Here is an 18,028-nt window from a genome sequence, read left to right as displayed (position 1 = left end):
CTCCCAAAGATGTGGGAGGGAGGCTCTCCACTAACTGCAGAGGCCTGGCCTGGATGGAGATCAGTGCTCCCCACCCTAGGGAAGGTGCCCTGCAGGTAGCCCAGGTGTGGGGGGTGGCTGTGGAAGGACAGTGGCACCTCCTCCTGCTTAAGTGTGGCAGGCCCTGCTCCTGCTCCCTTTTGCCACCAGAGATGCAGCCTGTTAGAGGGCACTGAAGGCAGGCGGGCAGGGGTAGGGACCAGCAAAAGCACATGATCCACATAGCCCTATGCCCTGGCATCTGGCATATCACCCAGAGTGCCCATCTCTGGTGCTTGGTCAGGCTGGAGTTCACAGGAGAGGTCCCCAGTGGTACTGAGCAACTGTCCCCAGATCAGGGTCCTGGGATCTCTGGGTAGAGAGTGAGGTATGGGATGCAGACAGGACAGGCCTGGCACAGTCTTGGGCCCTCACATTCTGAGGAACTGTGGAAGTGAGTTGGATCACAGAACTTGCAAGCCAGCAGCCTCGTGATTCCAAGGTATAATGTCCAGTTGGATACCAAGAAACAGAGCTACATGTGTATGATCCATCTCAGAAACTGGCTGGAGTGGCCCCTGGGTCCCCTGGACCTCATTCTTACTTGTCCTCTGAGTACAGGACTGGTTCTCAGAGAGGGCCATGTCTGTGTCATGTGCGTGTGACCCAGGTTGGTCTGGGAAAGCCCCAGGTGGGGCTCTGCTCACCTGCTTCCCCTCCCTCCCTCACCTGTGATGACTGTTCCTCCTCTGGTCCTGGGCCCCTGCCCACAACCCTATCAGGCCTGGCAGGCCCCACCAAATGGTAGAGCCACGCCCTCCCCCTGCCCTCGTACCATGGTTTGTGGGTCAACAGGCACCACTCACCCCTACACTCAGCATAGCGAGGCAGGATGGGGACAGGACTGGTTCTGTGCCCATGCTAGAGCCTGGGAGGATCTGCACCCCATGGGGACAAGCCTGCTGTACCCCCCTGAGTTGGAGAGGAAGCACATCTCGGTCCACTTGGTCCTGTATAGTCGGACAGATCCTGGTTGGACTTTTCTGGAATAGGAATGGCTGGGGCCAGGGAAGGGCTGGGATAAAGACCTCCAGGTGGTCTGGGGAACTGACCCCCACCCCTGGAGTCTGGCCTGGAATACTTTCCCACCACCACAGACAGGCATGTCTGCACCCAAGTGTGCTTAATCCCTTTGAACCGAAGTTCCTGCTCTGGGTGTGTGCAGGTGTATTGATGAGCTGTGGTGTGTCCCCTGACCCATATTTGTGGGGTAATGTCCCTGGGTCCATATCTACAAGGGACATCAAGGTCAAGGCTGTGAGGGGATCTGGGCCCACCATGGCCAGCATGGGTTCAGGCTGACCTCTTGGGTGTCCTTGACTGTCCCTGGGTTCCTGAGTAGCCTAGGCCCAGGAGGCTCTGCCCCCGGGTCCCCTCAGGAGGCCTGGTGTCGCCAGTTAGACCTAAGCCACCGCCACACCATGGAGCTGGCTGGCCCCTGACCTGCATCAAGGGCAGCAGGGCTCTGAAATGGGCACCTGTGGCCTCCCTTCTCCCTCCCTCTTCCTGCCAGCCTCGGCCAGATGCAGATGCCCACTGGCCTACTGGGTACCCCACTCCACCATCAGACCCTGCCTCAGACTGGTGGGAGCCACTGCAGCTAGGGAGCCCCCCATTGGAGGTTTCTACCTGATAGACTCTTGGCAGCCTGGTGGGAGGACAGGGGATTAAAAGTATGATTAAGAGTCCCCAAAAGGACAGACAGGGGCCCTTCACCCCTGTGGCTTTGAAGCTGGACCTTGGCACTGCCCTTGCCCCCAGCTCTGTATTGCCCATCTGGGGCTGTTGGACAGCACCTGGGTTCAGGATATGGGTCAGCATAGTGGGCAGCCCAGGTAGGGGCAGGAAGGCACCTCTGGTTCCGTCCCTCTTCCTCTGCAGTGTCAGTACTATGCAGGGACATGGAACCTTTGCCTGCCTTTTTCCTGTGGCCTTGCCTGCTGTCCTAGACTGGCCCCAGGGGTCACCATATAGCATCTCCTCCTGCAGAAAGCCCTCCTTGGTTCCAACCCACTGGCCCCCTTAGTGGGAATTGCCCAAGGTCTGCCAGCGTGGGAGGGAGCTCAGGCACCAAGCCCAAACTATGCCCAGAAACCCCTTCTTCCCCACAGGAAGGCGGCACCGGAGTGTACTGCTGGACCACCCTGGAGCAGCCCCTTGAGCTCTTGGTCCCTCTGAACTGAAGGGTATGCTCTGGGGAGCCATCAGGTTCAGAACAGAGCTGCCGAGGGTTCACGCCTGGGCAGAATCCACAGGGCGGCAGGTCAACACTGAGGTGTACAGGGGACACTTGTTCCTCACACCTGCCACAAGCTCCAGCGACGTACAGAGGGGCAGTCATGGAGGCACAATGGCATTGGGGTGGGCCTCTCCGGCAGTGTGGATGCCTGTATCCATGGGGCACACCTGCTGGCAGGGGCACTGCTTTGCAGGACTCTTGGTGCTTCCCAACAGCCAAAAGGCCGATGACCAGCAGTAGGCAGGTCCAGCTGGAAGTTCTGAGAACACAACCATCTGCCATGGGGCCCGGGGGGGGGGGGGAGAGAAGGGAGTGACTCTGGGCATGTTGCAAAGGTGTGACCAGAGAGTGCTGATGGATCATTGCTGGGGCTGAGGCCCAGGCAGTGGGTGCGCAGTGGCGTGCTTTGCTGAGAGGGAAGATGGAGAACGGGAGACAAGTCCTGCAAATATTGCGAAAGATGCTGCTCTCTTTACAAATGGAGATGCTGAGGTGTCTATGAGGTGTCTTGCAGCTCCATCAGGGCTAGGGCTGGAGGTGAATGGCAGGTGGACTCAGTGGGACCCCACATGAGGAGCCAAGCACCATGGCCAGGCCCCGGAGGTGGGAGACAAGCAGGACCTGGGGCCAGAGGTGGGGAGCAGCCTGGAAGGAGGTCTCAGTGGGGTTGGGGAGTGGGAGGCAAGCCCAAGGACATCTGGAGGGACACAGGGTCTGCAGAGGAGCCTTCCTGCCTGCACTTACTTGGAGGCTCATGTTCAGTGGACGGCAGCAAGGCCCTGACAGGAGTCCTGTTGGGAGGGGGCAGAGGCCTGCCATGTCGGGGCCTGCTGCTCCTCCCTCCCAGCACTTGCCTCTGTCCTGCTGTGCCCTGTAGTCAGCGAACTCGTGGCCTCCGGCTTTCTCAATGGCTCCTGCCAGCTGCTGGGCTTCCACCCACCCACCCAGCCACCCACCCATCCACCCATCCACCCGTCCACCCATCCACCCGTCCACTGACAGCCCCTGCCATCTACCGCCTGCCATTCTTAGTCATTCACTTCTTCTTTTAGTGGAGCTTTAAGGTTACACATGGTAGTTGGGTTTATATCAACAAACTCCTACACGCACGGAATTCGTTTCCAGTTCCCTTTTCCCTCCTGTCCTCCCTGCCCTCTCCCTCCTCTGCTGGACTTCCTTCACTTTCATTGATTTGTATTTGGTTCTTTATGTTATCCTCTCCTTCCCTCCCCCTCTCCTTTATTTTACTGTAGCTTCCACAAAGGAGAGAAAACATTTGACCTTTGGGTTTCTGAGTTTTGCCAATTTCACTTTGTGTAATATTCTCCATTTCCATGGATTTACTGGCAAATGCCATAATTGTATTCTTTTTTTTTTTTTAAAGAGAGAGTGAGAGAGGAGAGAGACAGAATTTTTTAATATTTATTTTTTAGTTATCGGCGGACACAACATCTTTGTTTGTACGTGGTGCTGAGAATCGAACCTGGGCCGCACGCATGCCAGGCGAGCACGCTACCACTTAAGCCACATCCCCAGCCCTGTATTCTTTTTTTATGGTTGAGTAGAACTCCATTGTGTGTGTGTGTGTATCACATATCACATTTCCTTTTTTTTTTTTTTTTTAAATATTTATTTATTTATTTTTAGTTCTTGGCGGACACAACATCTTTGTTGGTATGTGGTGCTGAGGATTGAACCCGGGCCGCACGCATGCCAGGCGAGCGCGCTACCGCTTGAGCCACATCCCCAGCCCCTCCTTTTTTTAATATTTATTTTTTAGTTGTAGTTGGACACAATACCTTTATTTATTTATTTTTATGTGGTGCTGAGGATTGAACCCAGGGCCTCGCACGTGCTCGGTGAGCACTCCACTGCTGAGCCACAACCCCAGCCCACAATTTCTTAATCCATTACCTATTGACAGGCATCTGGGTCAGTGTCATGATTTACCTATTGTGAGTTGTGCTGCTATGAATGTTGATGGTAATTCACTTATTTTTTTCAAATATTTATATTTTAGTTGTTTAGGTGGACACAATATCTTTATTTTATTTTTATGTGGTGTTGAGGATCGAACCCAGCACCTGGTGCATGCCAGGCGAGCGCGCTACCGCTTGAGCCATATCCCCAGCCCAGGTCATTCACTTCTTGATTCAAATGTGATTATTTTCTGGTCCCAGGCACTGTTTTCAGCCCTGGAATATGGCAGCACACAGAGTGGCACTTATGGAACTTAATTTTTGAGTAGGAGACATTCAGCAGGCTACTCAGTGTGGTGCCTGTGATGGGGGCTGAACAGCAAGTGCACAAGCCAGAAGGGCACAGCAGCTGCCGGCCTCTGTCAGCCAGGGCAGCCACCCCAGAGCTGGGCAAAGCCTTCCTTCCTGCAGCCAGGAAGCTGAAGTCTTCCAAGACCAAGGGGCCAGTGGGGTGGCTCTAGGGGGTCTGAACAAGGGCTCATGCTTGTGGCAGGCCCCAGCTCCACCCTGAGAAGCTGGGTCATGTAGAAGGGTGCTTCTGATGGCTGTCCTCTGGACGCGCTGGAAGGGTCTCCCTCACCCACCTGGCCCCCGCCTCCTTCCTCATCATGGCCCAGCGCAAGCTTTGAGCAGGGGAGGCCCACTTGGCAACTGTGGGTGTTAGCTGCAGAGATGATGCAGGGGCTGGGGCAGGACTGGTCTGCAGTCTCCAACGTACTGCCCCCATACCAGGTGGCTTCACCCCAACGCCAGTGGGGTGGAGGCAGAGATGCTGCTTCTGTCCCAGGCAGGCCCAGCAAGAGCAGCCCAGGAGGCTCCACGCTGTCTGCGGAGGGTGGGCCTGGCCAGGCAGGGTTCTGAGCACCTGAGGATGCTCCCAGAGGGTAGTGGGCAGTAGCGGAGGGAAACTGGGTGCTGTGGGGCAGCTGCTATGCCCCTGGGCAGGACTCTGTTGGGGTGGCTCAGGGAGTGAGGGAAAGCTGGTCCCACTGCCTGCCGTCTGGGGGCCAGCTCCTGGGGATTGTGTGGGAGGAGAGGCAAGGGAGGAGTTGTGACAGCAGAGTAGACAGCTGGACCCATGTCTGCCTGGACGAGGAGGCATCAGTCTGTGAGGAGAAGTGGCCGCTGGGGCGCTAACAGGCTTCAGATCTGCCTAGGTTCTCTCCTGAGGCAGCAGGCTCACTCCCCAGAACTCCCCAACTGTAAGGTGGCACCTGGGACACTGACTTGAGCACATGGGGGGGGGGTAGGGGACTGAGCCTGATTGTGGAGCTCCTGGGCAGGACCACTGGTGGTGGGCTGCCCCAGCCTTGGCCTCCAGGTTAAGGAACTTGGGCCTGGGGTCCCAAAGCCTAGTCCTGGGCAGGGGGTGGGAGGAGTGCCCACACTGACTGGACAAGAGCTGCAGTGGGGAGGGTCCTGGCCCATCTATTTCTGGCAGGAAAAGCCCAGAGACTGTCCTGGAGGCTGAGTGAAGATGGGAGGCGGGGGATGGTGGGAGCCAGGCTCCCTTCCCATAGCTGCCCTTGAACCTGCCTCCAGGTGGCGCAAGGAGGGACCCACATCATGATCCAGAACGTGGGTGCCGACTGTGACCTGTAGGGGGGAAGTTTGCACGCTGGCTGAGCTGGTGGGGCATTGCCCAGGCCAGCGTGGGAGGCTGCTTCACGATCACAGCAGGGCCCACTGGGCTGCCTGGACCCAGTCAGAGTGAGGAGCCTGGGCTAGTGGCACCTGTATGTGTGTGCAAGTGTGTGAGTCTGCTGGGTACCGCCTCTCACCTACTCTTCAGTCACCGGGTGCAGCGGCTGCCAAACTGAGAGTGTTGGCAGCCCTGCCCCCGTGTGCTATGAGGCCCGTGTCTCCCAAATCCAAAGCACAAGTGCAGGGGTGAGAGAGCAGGGGACTGGGCCCTGATGCCACCACTACCCTCCTGGCTAGTGACTGGGGTGAGCCAGCTCCTGCAATCTGTTTCCCCACTACAGGAAGCTGGTTGTGCCAGGGACCCGGTGGGCTGGTCTGGGAGGCCACTCTGCTTCTTGTTGCTGAGGACCAGGCTGCCACCTGGTGGCCCCCTGCACCCTGCTCAACACAGCTGTCTTGTCTTTTAGCACTGCTGGGGGAGAGAGGGTCACAGGGTTGGGCCTGAGGTCTGATGCTTGTCTGTCTCTGTCTCCATATCTGAAGTCTCTCCCAGGCTAGGGCCTCCAACCACATCTGTGCTTCACCCTGGGCCAGGTGGTACCACAGGCACCTGCCTGGCAAGGAGGCTGAGAAGCTGCTGATGGAGAAGGGCATCCGGGCAGCTTCCTGGTACAGGAGAACCAGAGCAACCCTGGGGAGTCTGTGCTCACAGCGCCAACTCATGAGCCAGAGGAGGCACCGGGCACCGACCGCAGCCCCGCATCACCTACATGATGGTCTGCGTCCAAGCGGTAGGCGGCATGAGAGGGCTGTGACTCTGGGAAGGGTGGGCTTCACAGCCAGGCCCCTCACTGCCACCCCACAAACAGATGGGAAGTGTGGCGGGAGGTAGGGAGCAGTTCTACATCCTGAGAGAACTGGTGGGACCCGACAGGAAGGCTTCTCCAACCCCTGGGTGGAGAAGTCGGGGCCGTCATGCAGCTCAAGCAGGTAGGCTGCTGCAGGAGCCCCGGGGCCCAAGGGATGCCACACTGACCCCTCCACGACAAAGGCCAGGGGTAAGACTTCCTGCAGGCCTGCCCTGGGAATCTGAAGGACCAAGAGAAGGGAGGAATAGGCAAGGCCCCTGGCACATGGCCCCAGTGTCCTCTCCAGAATGAGGGTCCTGGGCCTGGTCAGGGCGTGGTGGCCACCTTGATGAAGGGTGCCTGGAAGCCCCGCAAGGCCACAGGAATCAGTGCCGAGAGCCGCGTGCAGAAGCTCACCCAGGCTGCAGATGCCCGTGGGAAGACAAGCAGGGTCTCTGGGAGGAGTCTGAGGTGCTCCTTTCCTGCTGCCTACCTCTGACTCCATCCTCCAGGGCTGGGGCGGGGTGGTGGCATTGAGGGCTCTGCAGAGGGACAGGGCCACAGCTGAAGCCTCCACTCTCCCAGGAGTTGCAACAGCAGGAAAGCTGGCTCCTATAACCCTGGAAGAAGGCACAGAGGCCAAGCCCGATAACCTCTGCAAGAACGTCCTTCCCCGTGATCAAGTGCTTCACTGTCATGGGCACGTGGAGACCACCTGGCAGGGGTCCTGGGGGAGGCAGGGAGCGCCCACCACCAGATTTGGCTCCCTCTTACACACAAGGCCCCAGACCTCCCCACCTCTGCTCACCACAGGTCAGTGGGCAAGGAGACAGGGTGGTGGAGCTTCCCACCTCTCCAGGAGACCCGAATGGCCTCTTTCCCTTCCCAGTTGATACCACCCATGTCACCCTGCATGACGTGGACACCAGCATGCCTGGAGCCGACTCCGTCAAGGCTAACTGCATCAGGTGGGTGTGTGAGGGAGCAGGTAGGTGTGCATGACATCCTGCCCTCAAGGCCTGTCTGGATCGCACAGGAGACCCTGACCTGTGTCTGCCCCCCCAGTCATCCGGGCTCCGTCTTGGGCACCAGAGACCACGCTGGGAGGTCCCAGAGAGCCAGGTCCAAGGGGTGGAGAGCAAAGTGTGGGCCCTGGCAGGGCTGAAAGCCAGCCAGCAGGGTCTTCAGAGCAAGCTGGACTGAGTGTGACTCCTCAGCCCTCCCCTGGCCTTAAGTGTGAGGAACCATGAACCACCTAGGCCCTTTTGCACACTTGCATAAACTTAGATCTGTCCTCTCAGCTTTAATTTTGACATTCACCTCTTTCAGAGTGACCCAGAGGAGAAGTCAGACTTGGGAGTGGGCAAAGGGACATTGCTACACAGGGCTCCCTGCAGACCACGGCAGCTGCCTTCGGGGCACGATGTGCCAAGAGAACACACATGTCCCTGTCGTGACCATCAGACAGGTGGAGCGGGGCGGGTAGGAGCCCGGAGTCCTACCTGTACTGTGAGGTCCAGGCTTCCCTCTTAACTGGTCAAGGAAGCAGCTCCTCCTCTGGGACAAAAAGCTGTGGGGCACTGGGGCGGAGGGAGGAAGAAGAGCCCATGACCGCACCTGTGTGCGTGTGCTTGCCAGGCAAGGCGCAGGCTGACCTCCTTCAGAACAAGTGTTTCTGGTATTGGCCAGAGCTTCGGGGCCACCAAGAGTAAGGCCATGTATGTGTGTGCCACAGGGCTACTATGCACAGAAGCTACAAGTGGGGCGGCCAGACCAGGTGAGTCTGGTGGGCAGTGGAATGTGTGGCTGTAGGTCAGAGGGCCAGGGTGCCCCAGGTCCATGCTGAGGGAGAGGAGGTCCTGAGCTGAGAAACCTGACTTCGTCTATCCCCACTGGTTTTGGTGGCTTCTGTTCTCCTGAACCTGGTTCACAGACCGGGCTCTGCTCACAGAGGACTCGTCTCCACCCCAGCTCCAGGGCCTGGCCCTGGCTCCAGGTGGCTCATGCTCACATCTGCCTCCCAGGTCTCTGCCTGGCTCCTGTCAGCAGCTCTCTTCTCTGGGTGCCACTGGTGCCTATTCCTGCCCCAGGCACAGATCCTTCCCCCTTCCCAGCAGCACAGGGCTCTGATCTGACCAACCACCTCTTTGTGGGAGGGTCCTGCGAATTCCTCAGGCAGGAGGCTGGCTCTGCCTAAACAAAACTCCCTGTCCCCACTCCTGCCCGGCCACCTCCTTCTTTCCTTCCCTTTCTGTTCCACCCCCATTTTCCTTTCCTTCCTCCCCTCCTGCTTGGCCTTGGCCTGTCCCCAGCCCCTCCACCTTCTCCCAGCTCACCCCCTTTGCCCCTCCCACCGAGGGGTCCTAACAGGACCCGCTCACCCTGGTGGCCCTACCTGGGAGCTGCCCCACCCAGGAGGAGCCACCGCGCACAACGAAGCACTTTCAGGACTTGACCTGGATGGGGTGAACCCTGCCAGGCGCTGGGCTCACAGTGGTGCACTGCAGGCGCTACCAGGGGTGGGGCTGCAGGGAGCAGGAGGAGACTGGACCTGTGGACCAGGCCTTCTGGTAGGATGGGACCAGGGCTTCGCTCCTTGAATTCATTAAGAGGTCGCCTGGTTTGACCCCAGCGTGGGCATCAGACGCAAGGGCACCATCATGGTGTCTGCCTTTCTGGGGGACCTCATCCGCAAATTTGGTGAGCAGTTCCGGCCCCTCCCCTCCCGGAGGCCACGCCCCATAGAAGCCACACCCTCTCCCGCTGCCCCTCCCCCAGGCTCCATTCTCCCTACTCCTGACCTGTGGCCCCGCCCTCCCACGGGCCTCGCCCCTCCGGCCCTGCCCTCTCCGTTAGCCCCACCCAGAGCCCACCCTACGACCTGCCCCCTTCTCTGCTGAGCCCTCCAGCCTCCTCTGCTTGCCAGCTGCCCTGAACGCCGTTGTCCCTAGGGCTGGACGAACCAGCTGGTGCGGCAGCAGCGCTTGCGGAAGGTGGAAACCGAGCGCAGTGCCAGTTCGTGTACCTAGCGCTACATCCGAGGCGAGCAGCTGCGCTTGCGCGGGCAGGTGGGGGCGGGGCGGGACTGCGTGGGCCCCAGCGGAGCGCGAGTCCCAGCGGAGGACTGGAAGCTCCGCCGCCGTCCCCGACCTGCGCAGTCCCGGTCGCCCGCGGCGTGAGTTGGTGACGGTCTGGGGTGCAGGCGAATCCCACCCGTTTTGGGTGGGATCTCCTGGGAGCCAGCTGACCTGCTGCTCCACCCGCAGAGCCTGGGGGCCGAGGGGCCTCTGCCACCCTCCACCCACGCTGTCCTGTCTGTGCCCTGGGGTAGGGCTGGAGCCCTTGGAAGCTGTTGGCTCCTCAGAGGGCGGCTTCAGGGCCTGAGGTGTTCAGGTGTTGGAGTGGCGGGGGCCTGGAGTCCACCTCTCAGACTTGCGTGCCAGACCTGGCCCCGACTGATAGGGGAACAGTCTTGAGATCCAGTGTCCTTGGCCTTGTGAGGACTGCAGAGCTGACAGTGACCACATGTGAACCTGAATGTGCCTCAAGTCCAGCCACTCCATGTTGGCCTGTGTGTGAAGTGAGCAACAGGGACAGTCCGGGCCTGACATGACTGCAGCCATCGGTATTAGTATCCTGCTGACCTGTGTGCCCTGCCCATCTCAGGGCAGCAGGCCTGGCCTCCTCACCACCATGCCTGTGCAATAAGGCCTGTGGAATGAGAGCCTGTAGAGATGCTCATGTGACCGTGTGTGCAGACTCACGTGCCTGGCCCTGCTGGTGGTGAGGTGACTCCACATGTGCGTGACTGTGTGTGACAGGGTGTGACACCCCTGCCTGTGTCCATGGAGGCACCCTTCCTTCTCACAGCTACCTGTGGCATCAGGGCGTCTCTAGTAAAGCTGGTTTTAGTTCTGATTTTAGGCTGATCCCTGGCCCCCCTAATCCTGGGCCAGGGGTGTATGTGGTCCCTAGGACTGGACCCAGATTCTACCGCGACTCTCTCTGCTCTCTCTCTGCCCCGCCAGAGGCCCTGCTGGTAGGAGCAGGAAGTATCTGGGCCTCGGGGCAGGTCTGGGCCTTCCTGGTCTCACTTACCTTGTGGTACAGGATTCCTGGGGCCATGGCAGAACCTGGGTGGGGTGGGGTGGGCAGGAGGCCCAGCCCACAAAGCTGCATGCACTTGCTCGGCAGGTGGGCTAGCTCAGGAGGGACCCAGGGTCTAGATCATCAGGCCACCACTGCTTGTCACCACCTCTGCTTCAGGGACCCTTGGGCCTTGGTTTCCACAGGGGTCTGGGTCCCGTGGTTCCCTAAACAGCTCTCCTGGTGGGGCTGGGGGTTCACAACCTCCTGGGGGTAGGCAGGGATGGCCATGGTGGGAGATGGGGAAGAGAAGCCCCCTTAGAGCCACTGGGTGCTGGGCCAGGCTGAGGCTCCAACCTGCTGGGTGCCCTGGGACTTTCCCTGTTTCCCTCGGGGAACCTCATGGTACTGGAGCTGGCCCCCTAGTCCTTGGTCCCACCCATGATCCAATGGGGAACCTGGACAGAGGCTAGGCTGGGTGGAACAGGGGGCTTTCTGGAGGGGTGGGGACTGAGTGGCGGCAGGGACACAGAGTGAGAACATTTTACCAAACATGGATATAAAATATTTTATTTTAAAATGTACTATTTGCAAGCATAGAAGGGCATCCGGGCAGTTTCTGCAGTGGCCTGGGCAGAGGGCCTGCCCTGCCTCTGCTCTCTGATCCCTCCAACAGAAGGGGCCAGCCCTGCCTAGAGAGAGCCCTGGGAAGGCCCTGGTGAAATGGCCTCAAAGACAGTAAGCCGTCCATGCATTGCAGTGTGTGGAGGAGGACAGGGGTCTGGCCAGCACCTCCTGGGTCCCTTCCACCACTGTGTGACAGGGGAAGGGATAGCTTCTAGGGCCTGTAGGAGCCAGTCATTCTTAGAGACTTTGGGCACCCTTTGTCCATCTCATGAGGACCCTCAGTGGGGCCCTAGGGGATAAATTTCCAGTAGCTGCTGTGCTCCTGACCCCAGCAGGTCAGAGGCCTGGCCATAGGCTGGTGACCCTAGTTGCTAGCCAGGGGCTCAAGGGAGAAGGCAGCGGCAGCAGTGCTGGAGGCGGTAGGTGGCCGGGGGAGGCAGCGCAGGTTCCCAGTCTTGAGCGCGCACTGCACGGGCCAGAGCACCATGCAGAACAGCACCAGCAGCAGGACAGAGACCAATGCCAAGCGCCGCCAGTCCCTGCAGCGTGCCCAGCAGCGGGCCAGGCGGCTCCGGCGTGGGGCCAGGTCTGGGACAGGCGCAGGTGGGGTAGGTTCAGCAGGCTTGCTCAGGCCCACATCCACACACACAAAGCTGGGTGCCTCACGGCCAGGTGTGGCAGGCAGTGGGCGGCAGCACAGCTTGGTGCCCTCTAGCCACACTGGCTCCTCTCGTTGCAGGTGTGCGGGCATCTTGGCCTGCAGCTGGCGGCTGGTACGCAGTGCAGGGGCCCCAGCAGCTGGCACAGCTGTGGGCTTCCGGCAGAATGGGCAAGGCACAGCCTCACTGCCGGAGCCTGTGGGCTGGGCGGCCGCTAGCCGGGCCAGGCACTCCAGGCAGAAGACATGGGTGCAGGACAGTTCCTTTGGTGTCTTGAAGATGTTGTCATAACCTGAGAAGCAGATGGAGCACTCCAGCGGGGAGGCCACCTTCTCTGAACCAGGGGTGCCGGGTGACCTGGGTGTCGAGACTGTGGGGCTGCTCCGGCAGTGGGGTGGTACCACCGTGTGCCATACCTGCTGGCCTGTTGACATGGTGCTGGGCTGCGGAACAGAGGCTGCTGTGAGTGTCTCCTGCCCATCCTATGAGGTCAGTCTTGTCCAGCATCAGCCCCCAGATTCCAGGGAACACACTGTCCACTTGGGGGTACCTCTGAAGTTTCTGTGTCCCTGGAGCTCCTTCACCCAAGCTATCACCTGCCCTCCCCTACTTGTCCCAGGGCTGGGTGTCCAGTGGGCCCCAGGCCTAGATGGCCCAGAGGGTGCTGGGGTGCATCTCAGGGCTCAGTGGACACCTTCTGCCCCTGCCTCTACTTCTGATGGCAGGGGTCTGTGATGGCTCCTGCAACATCCCATCTTTTGGGGTACAGGCCCTGTGGGAAAGGCAGCTTGAGGGTGGGCAGCTCAACCAGGTGACTCAACCCGGAGCCTGCAGGGTGGGGGCCCTGGGCTTGTGGGCTGCCTGTGGGCGGCTGAAGTGATGTGAAACTACACGCAGCGGGCGCCTGGGCTGGTCGGCACGTGCTGGAGTTGTAAGTGGCCAAGTAGGGGGGTCTCTGAGTCTGAGGGCAGCGGAGCCCTGTGATGGTGGGAGACTGGGAGGGCTTTCCCAGCTGCACCCTGGACACTCTGGGGCCCACTTGTCTGGCTGGTGACCAGGGTCTTGTGCCAATGACCCCCCGGCCAGGGTGAAGCAGGCTTCAGCCATCCGCTCTGTGCCCTTGAATGTCAGGTCATGGCTGCCCTTTGAAGAGGAAGCAGGATGTTGAAGGGTCCAGGGCCTTCTCTTCCATGGCCATTTCTACTTCCCTGATGGGCTCAGAAGACCCCGCTGACCAGACACCTGCCCTGCCCTGCCTGCTGCCCCTCCCCAGCCACCTGGTCCTGCCTAGAGGACAGGCAAGTGACAATGCCTTTCATCTCAAAGGCTCTGGTCCCAGGACCCATGGAGCCCTGGAGGCCTCACTAGAGGTGGCCCCTTGCCTTCCTGGCCCTGATCTAGGCTCACTGGCCAGTCCTAGGGGCAGGTGGATGGTGCAGGTATTGCTAATTGTCACTGTGATCCTGTGAGTCACCTGACATCACCGTGATGTCACGAGGGCCCCAGGCTCCTGGCATGTGAAGTCACCACATCTCAGGGACAGCTGTGGCCCTGGAGAGCCTGGGAGGACCTCGGGACTCCCTCCCCCACCTTTCTCCCACAGAACCTGCTCCTTGGCACCAGGCCCCACCTCACAGAGGCGCTCCGCCCTGGGCCTGTTCAGGTGAAGGGTGAGGCCAGGCTGAGCAGCCTTACCTGGCAGCGGGGGGTCAGCGGCTCCTGGGCATGATCCTCTCCACCGACCACAGAGGGGTGCTGAGCCTCTGGGCTCCCCAGCTCCAATACTGTTTGCTCCCTCTCCTCCAGTCCTGGCTTGGCCTCGGCTCCACCTGGCAGGTGTCTCTCCTGGGCCCAGCGGCCAGCAGCTGTCCTGAGGCACTGGCAAGTGTACCTGGGCTGCCAGGAGTAGAGGATGCGTGTGCTTGTCCTGGTGTGGGCCGTCTGGGACAGGTGTGAGTTCTCAAGGCATGAGCTGTGGGCAGGTGCCTTTATACCTCCAGGGTGGCTGGGGGTGTGGCTTGGGCTTCAGGATTGGCTGGCCATCCTCTTTACCTAGCAGGACAGGCATGGCCACCTGGGGATCAGCGGTTCTGGGTCTGGGGTCAGCCCAGGCCTCTGCAGCATGGAGGTCTGTCCACTCTGTTCTAGTTCCGGCTGCCCATGGCTCCTGAGTGGGCCCAAAGCAGGGGAACCCACTAACACCTCACAGTTGTAGCCCAGCTGGTCACCTGCACTGCTACCTGCCTCCCCAGAAGCTCCACCCCCTCCCACCCACCCACCTGTGACTATCCTTCTCACGCCTGGCACTCTTCTGCCTCTGCCCAGGGTCCCACTCCAGGCCAGCCTCCCTCTGTTGGGGTCCAGGAAGTGAGGTGAGAGGTCAAGGCTAGGCAGGGCCTGAGCAGCAACTTTGAGGATGAAATCAGAGCCAGGACATTGTGATCTGGGTGGTCACAACAGCTTGTGGGCAAGAAGCCTCCCCCCTCCCGCACCGTGTTCTGTGGGGCAGGGACCAGGGGCTGAGGGAGACCCAGGTCCAGCAGAGGATCGCAGAAGCTTTCCTGGCTTTGGCCAGTCAGCATGGGGCTCTAGTCCACCACGGGGCAAAGGCCCGGGCTAGTGTCAGTGTTCACCCAGGGCTGAGGCTAGAGTGGAGGGAGGGTGAGGGGACTGCACCAAAGCCCGATGGGCCAAGCAGTAGCCAGTGGCACAGACCACCCCCTCGCCAGCTCACCTGAGCGCCCATTGTGAGTGGAGGAGTACTGCCCACTCCACTCCAGATGACCAACCTGGATCCCTCCAATGGATGTGGCCCTCCCCACCCTTTCTGTCACGGTCAGGCTCTCCTCCCACGTCCTGAGCTTTCCCTCCTTCTGCCTAGCACAGTGGTCGATTCGCCAGAGATGCTGAACTGGGACGGGCCTACTGCTAGCAAGAACCCAGGTTCTGAGGTTGGAGCCCACACACAGGCCTGTGGAAAGGGCACCCTGTGAGAGGGGCCATGCTAGGGCAAGGGATGCCCCTGCTCCTCGGGGGCCCACCCACCTGCAGGCACCACTGACCACCTCAGTGGACTGGGCATCAGAAGCCCCTGCGGTGTTGCTCCCCAAAATCCTGGTGCTCAAGGACAAGACTCCCAGGGCCTGAGGGAGAGCTGGGGGGTGACGCCTTACCAGAGGGGAGCCGGGCCTCAGCGTCCCCATCTGCTCCTGGAGTGGACAGAGATCTCAGGGCCAGGAAAGGAGGGGCCCAGATAGGAAGCAAGGGAACAGAGAGCAGCTGGGGCCCCAGGGAGGGGTGGGCCCAGAAGGAGGTAGTGACTAGAGAGGGACTGGCTCCCTGAGCAGGGTCGGGGGCTCCTGGGGTGCTGTGATCAGCCCCTGGAGCCAGTTGTGCGAGCCCAGTGACTCAGCATCACAAGCCCTCCAGGAAGCAGACTCCTGGCTGCCCTGAAACCTCCTCCCCAGGCTCCTGTGAATATCGCCACTGTGAGGTCACCGGGCTCCTCAGGGCACAGTCAGTACCCAGAGGCGAGTGTGACATAGAGGCCCAAGGAATGTACCAGGCCTTGCTGCAGAGGTGGGGCCAGAATCCCTGCCTTCCCCCACCTGGGCCTGGGGGAGTCCCACCCAGCAGTAGGGGACTTGGCAGGCTGTGTCCAGGGCAGTGGATGGGGCACACCTGTTAGCACGTCATGAGTAGGCAAGCGAGTGAATGGGGTGTGTGCACCAGCACCCTAACAATGGCCGAGTGAGCACTGTGCATGCATGAAGTGTATGGGTGCGTGTGCGCACACAGGGTCTGCCTCACTCTCTCCCGTCTCCTCTCCCCGTACCCCTCACCCTGGGGGCTCCCTGGGCCAGGCCCTCACTCATCCCTCCCCACCTAAGGTGGGTGGCAGATAGAGGAGCTGTCCTTGTGCAGGTGAGTCCGAGAGCATGGCCTTGAAGGAGCACCCTGAAGCCCACGGTTCACGGCTCTCCCACTTCCAGGGCCATGGGTGAAGCTGGTCTCCCATTTCTGACAATGCTGTACTTGGGGCCAGGGTGTGCCTGGTGCTGGTCATTCTGCTGGCTGCCCACCCTCCCCGAGTTGCTGCACCTGAGGCTGTCTGCATGTCGCAGTGGCTCTGCTGGCTCCAGGCTGGGATGCTTTCCCGCAGGCCCAGGCATGGATGGAGGCAGAAGCTGGAAGGGGAGGTAGGTTCTGGGGTGGAAGGCACACTTGGGTCTGCCCTTTGCCCCACCTTCTGGGGCTGGCAACAGGCCTGGTCCCCAACCTCTGGAAAGGAGGCAGCCTGGACAGCATTGTCCCTTTTGTACTCAGCAGTGAAACTGCAGTCCCCAAAGATCTCTTGATAGCCCCTGCTCAGAACCCCCATCTGCTGAGCCTGACTGATACACACCCCACTGAGGCTCAGAGCCCAGGCAGCCCCCAGACCCAGGCCCCATCTAACTGTGCACCCACCACCCGACATCACTGTCAGGTCCACCTGAGTCCTTGCTCAGCTGATCCTTCCCTGGTCAGCTTGGGCACCTCCCCCAGTGCTGCCCAGGGAATACTGAACGAGCAGGTAAGGGAATGAAGGGTGGGGGGCTGGACTCTAGGGAAGAATGTGCAGGGGGCTGTAGTGACCTCTGTTTCCAATTTTGGCCATGGGTGGAGGCGAGGGAGAGGTCCCAGGTCAGCATGAGTGAGAAGGGCCTGGGCAGGGGTTGCTCGGGATGACCAGAGAGGGAGGGGGCCTTCCCTGTCTGCCACACAATGTCCCTTCCTACCTGCCATCAGAAATCATGTTGGTGGGGCTGGGGTTGTGCCTCAATGCCTGGCACCAGGTTTGACCCACAGTACCACATAAAAATAAATAAAATAATAAAGGTATTGTGTCCATCTACAACTAAAAAATATTTTAAAAAATCACATTGGGGTCCCTCAGTCTGGCCAAAGCACCTGTCCTGCTGCAGGTACCTCAGGATGGCACGGCCCTGGGGAGGTCCCGGGTGCAAAGAGGCACACTGGGTCAGACTCCCTCCTGTGGCTCTTGCTGCTCCTCATGTTCTGTCTCCAGGGTGGGGTCCTTTGTTCCCAGAACAAGGTGAAGTGGGGTAGGCCTACTGGGGGCCTTGTTCCCAAGCACTTCTCAGGTAGACAGACCTCAGGCTGGGCTTTCTGAGGCTGGATGGCAGCAGGTATCTGAAGACACAACCCCCAGTCCATATTCTGGGCAGAGGGGCTGGCGCAGGGCCAGGACTCTGGGCATTCCAAGTGGAAGGCACACTTGGGTCTGCCCTCCTTCTGGGCAGACTCTCAGTGCCCAGGGGAGGGCCAGTAACTGCCTTGCTCCAGCTTGCCCTGTTTGGCCAGTTCTGATGCCCACCAGCCTCCCAAAGCACTGTCCACCTGTGGGCTTGAGGAGGGACTGCTGCCTGGGCTCAAGTGGCCAGGACACGGGGGTTTCCCCAAGGGCGAGTCAAGCCCATAGACTGCTGTTTGTAGCCTCATCCTGAGGGTTTCTAGGGGTGTGAATGAGGCCTGGCAATCCCTGCCAGGTCTCCATGGCCCTGTCTGCATGCCCCTGCCAGGCCTGGCTCTTCTCCACAACAGCCCAGAAGAGATGCCCACATCTTCCCATCTTGGGTCCCAAGGAACCTCGGGTGGCCCTCTCCAACAAGGGGATTTGGAGCAAGCTGTCTTTTGGGGGACACCCTGAGAGCTGAAGGGGTGAATTCAGGGGTGGGCCCTTGGCAGGAGCCAGGCAGTCCCTGATTTGAGGCCCCCGACTAGGAACTAGGTAGTAGCACTCCTGGATCCTGCTGTCTCCCTGTCCCCTGCATATGGCAGTGGGGTGGGTGGTACTGGCCTGGAAGG

The 18,028-nt window shown here is 60.1% G+C and overlaps 1 protein-coding gene across 2 annotated transcripts; it reads right to left on the bottom strand.

Moving 5' to 3' along the window:
- Positions 1 to 11,434: 11,434 nt before the first annotated feature.
- Positions 11,435 to 17,986, bottom strand: Rnf223 (ring finger protein 223). Of its 2 annotated transcripts, XM_077110037.1 has the most exons (3): positions 14,440 to 17,986; positions 13,856 to 14,212; positions 11,435 to 12,603 (listed from the first exon to the last, which is right to left on the bottom strand). In XM_077110037.1, exon 3 carries the CDS (start codon positions 12,592 to 12,594, stop codon positions 11,866 to 11,868), a length of 729 nt encoding a protein of 242 aa, XP_076966152.1. In that variant the 5' UTR covers positions 12,595 to 12,603; positions 13,856 to 14,212; positions 14,440 to 17,986; the 3' UTR covers positions 11,435 to 11,865. The 2 variants fall into 2 exon arrangements, with proteins under 2 accessions (XP_076966152.1, XP_076966153.1); XM_077110038.1 differs by lacking the exon at positions 14,440 to 17,986 and having other exon boundaries at positions 13,856 to 14,388.
- Between the last annotated feature and the right edge of the window lie 42 nt (positions 17,987 to 18,028).

Source organism: Callospermophilus lateralis, chromosome 7 (assembly GCF_048772815.1).
Source record: "Callospermophilus lateralis isolate mCalLat2 chromosome 7, mCalLat2.hap1, whole genome shotgun sequence".
NCBI classification, from domain to species: Eukaryota; Metazoa; Chordata; class Mammalia; order Rodentia; family Sciuridae; genus Callospermophilus; species Callospermophilus lateralis.
Note: the sequence above shows the minus strand (reverse complement) of the source record. Positions and strands in the feature narration are given on the sequence as shown.

Bases quoted from the DNA above. Each gene is read 5' to 3' on its own strand.
- Rnf223 (XM_077110037.1), bottom strand. From the start codon at position 12,594: ATGTCAACAGGCCAGCAGGTATGGCACACGGTGGTACCACCCCACTGC.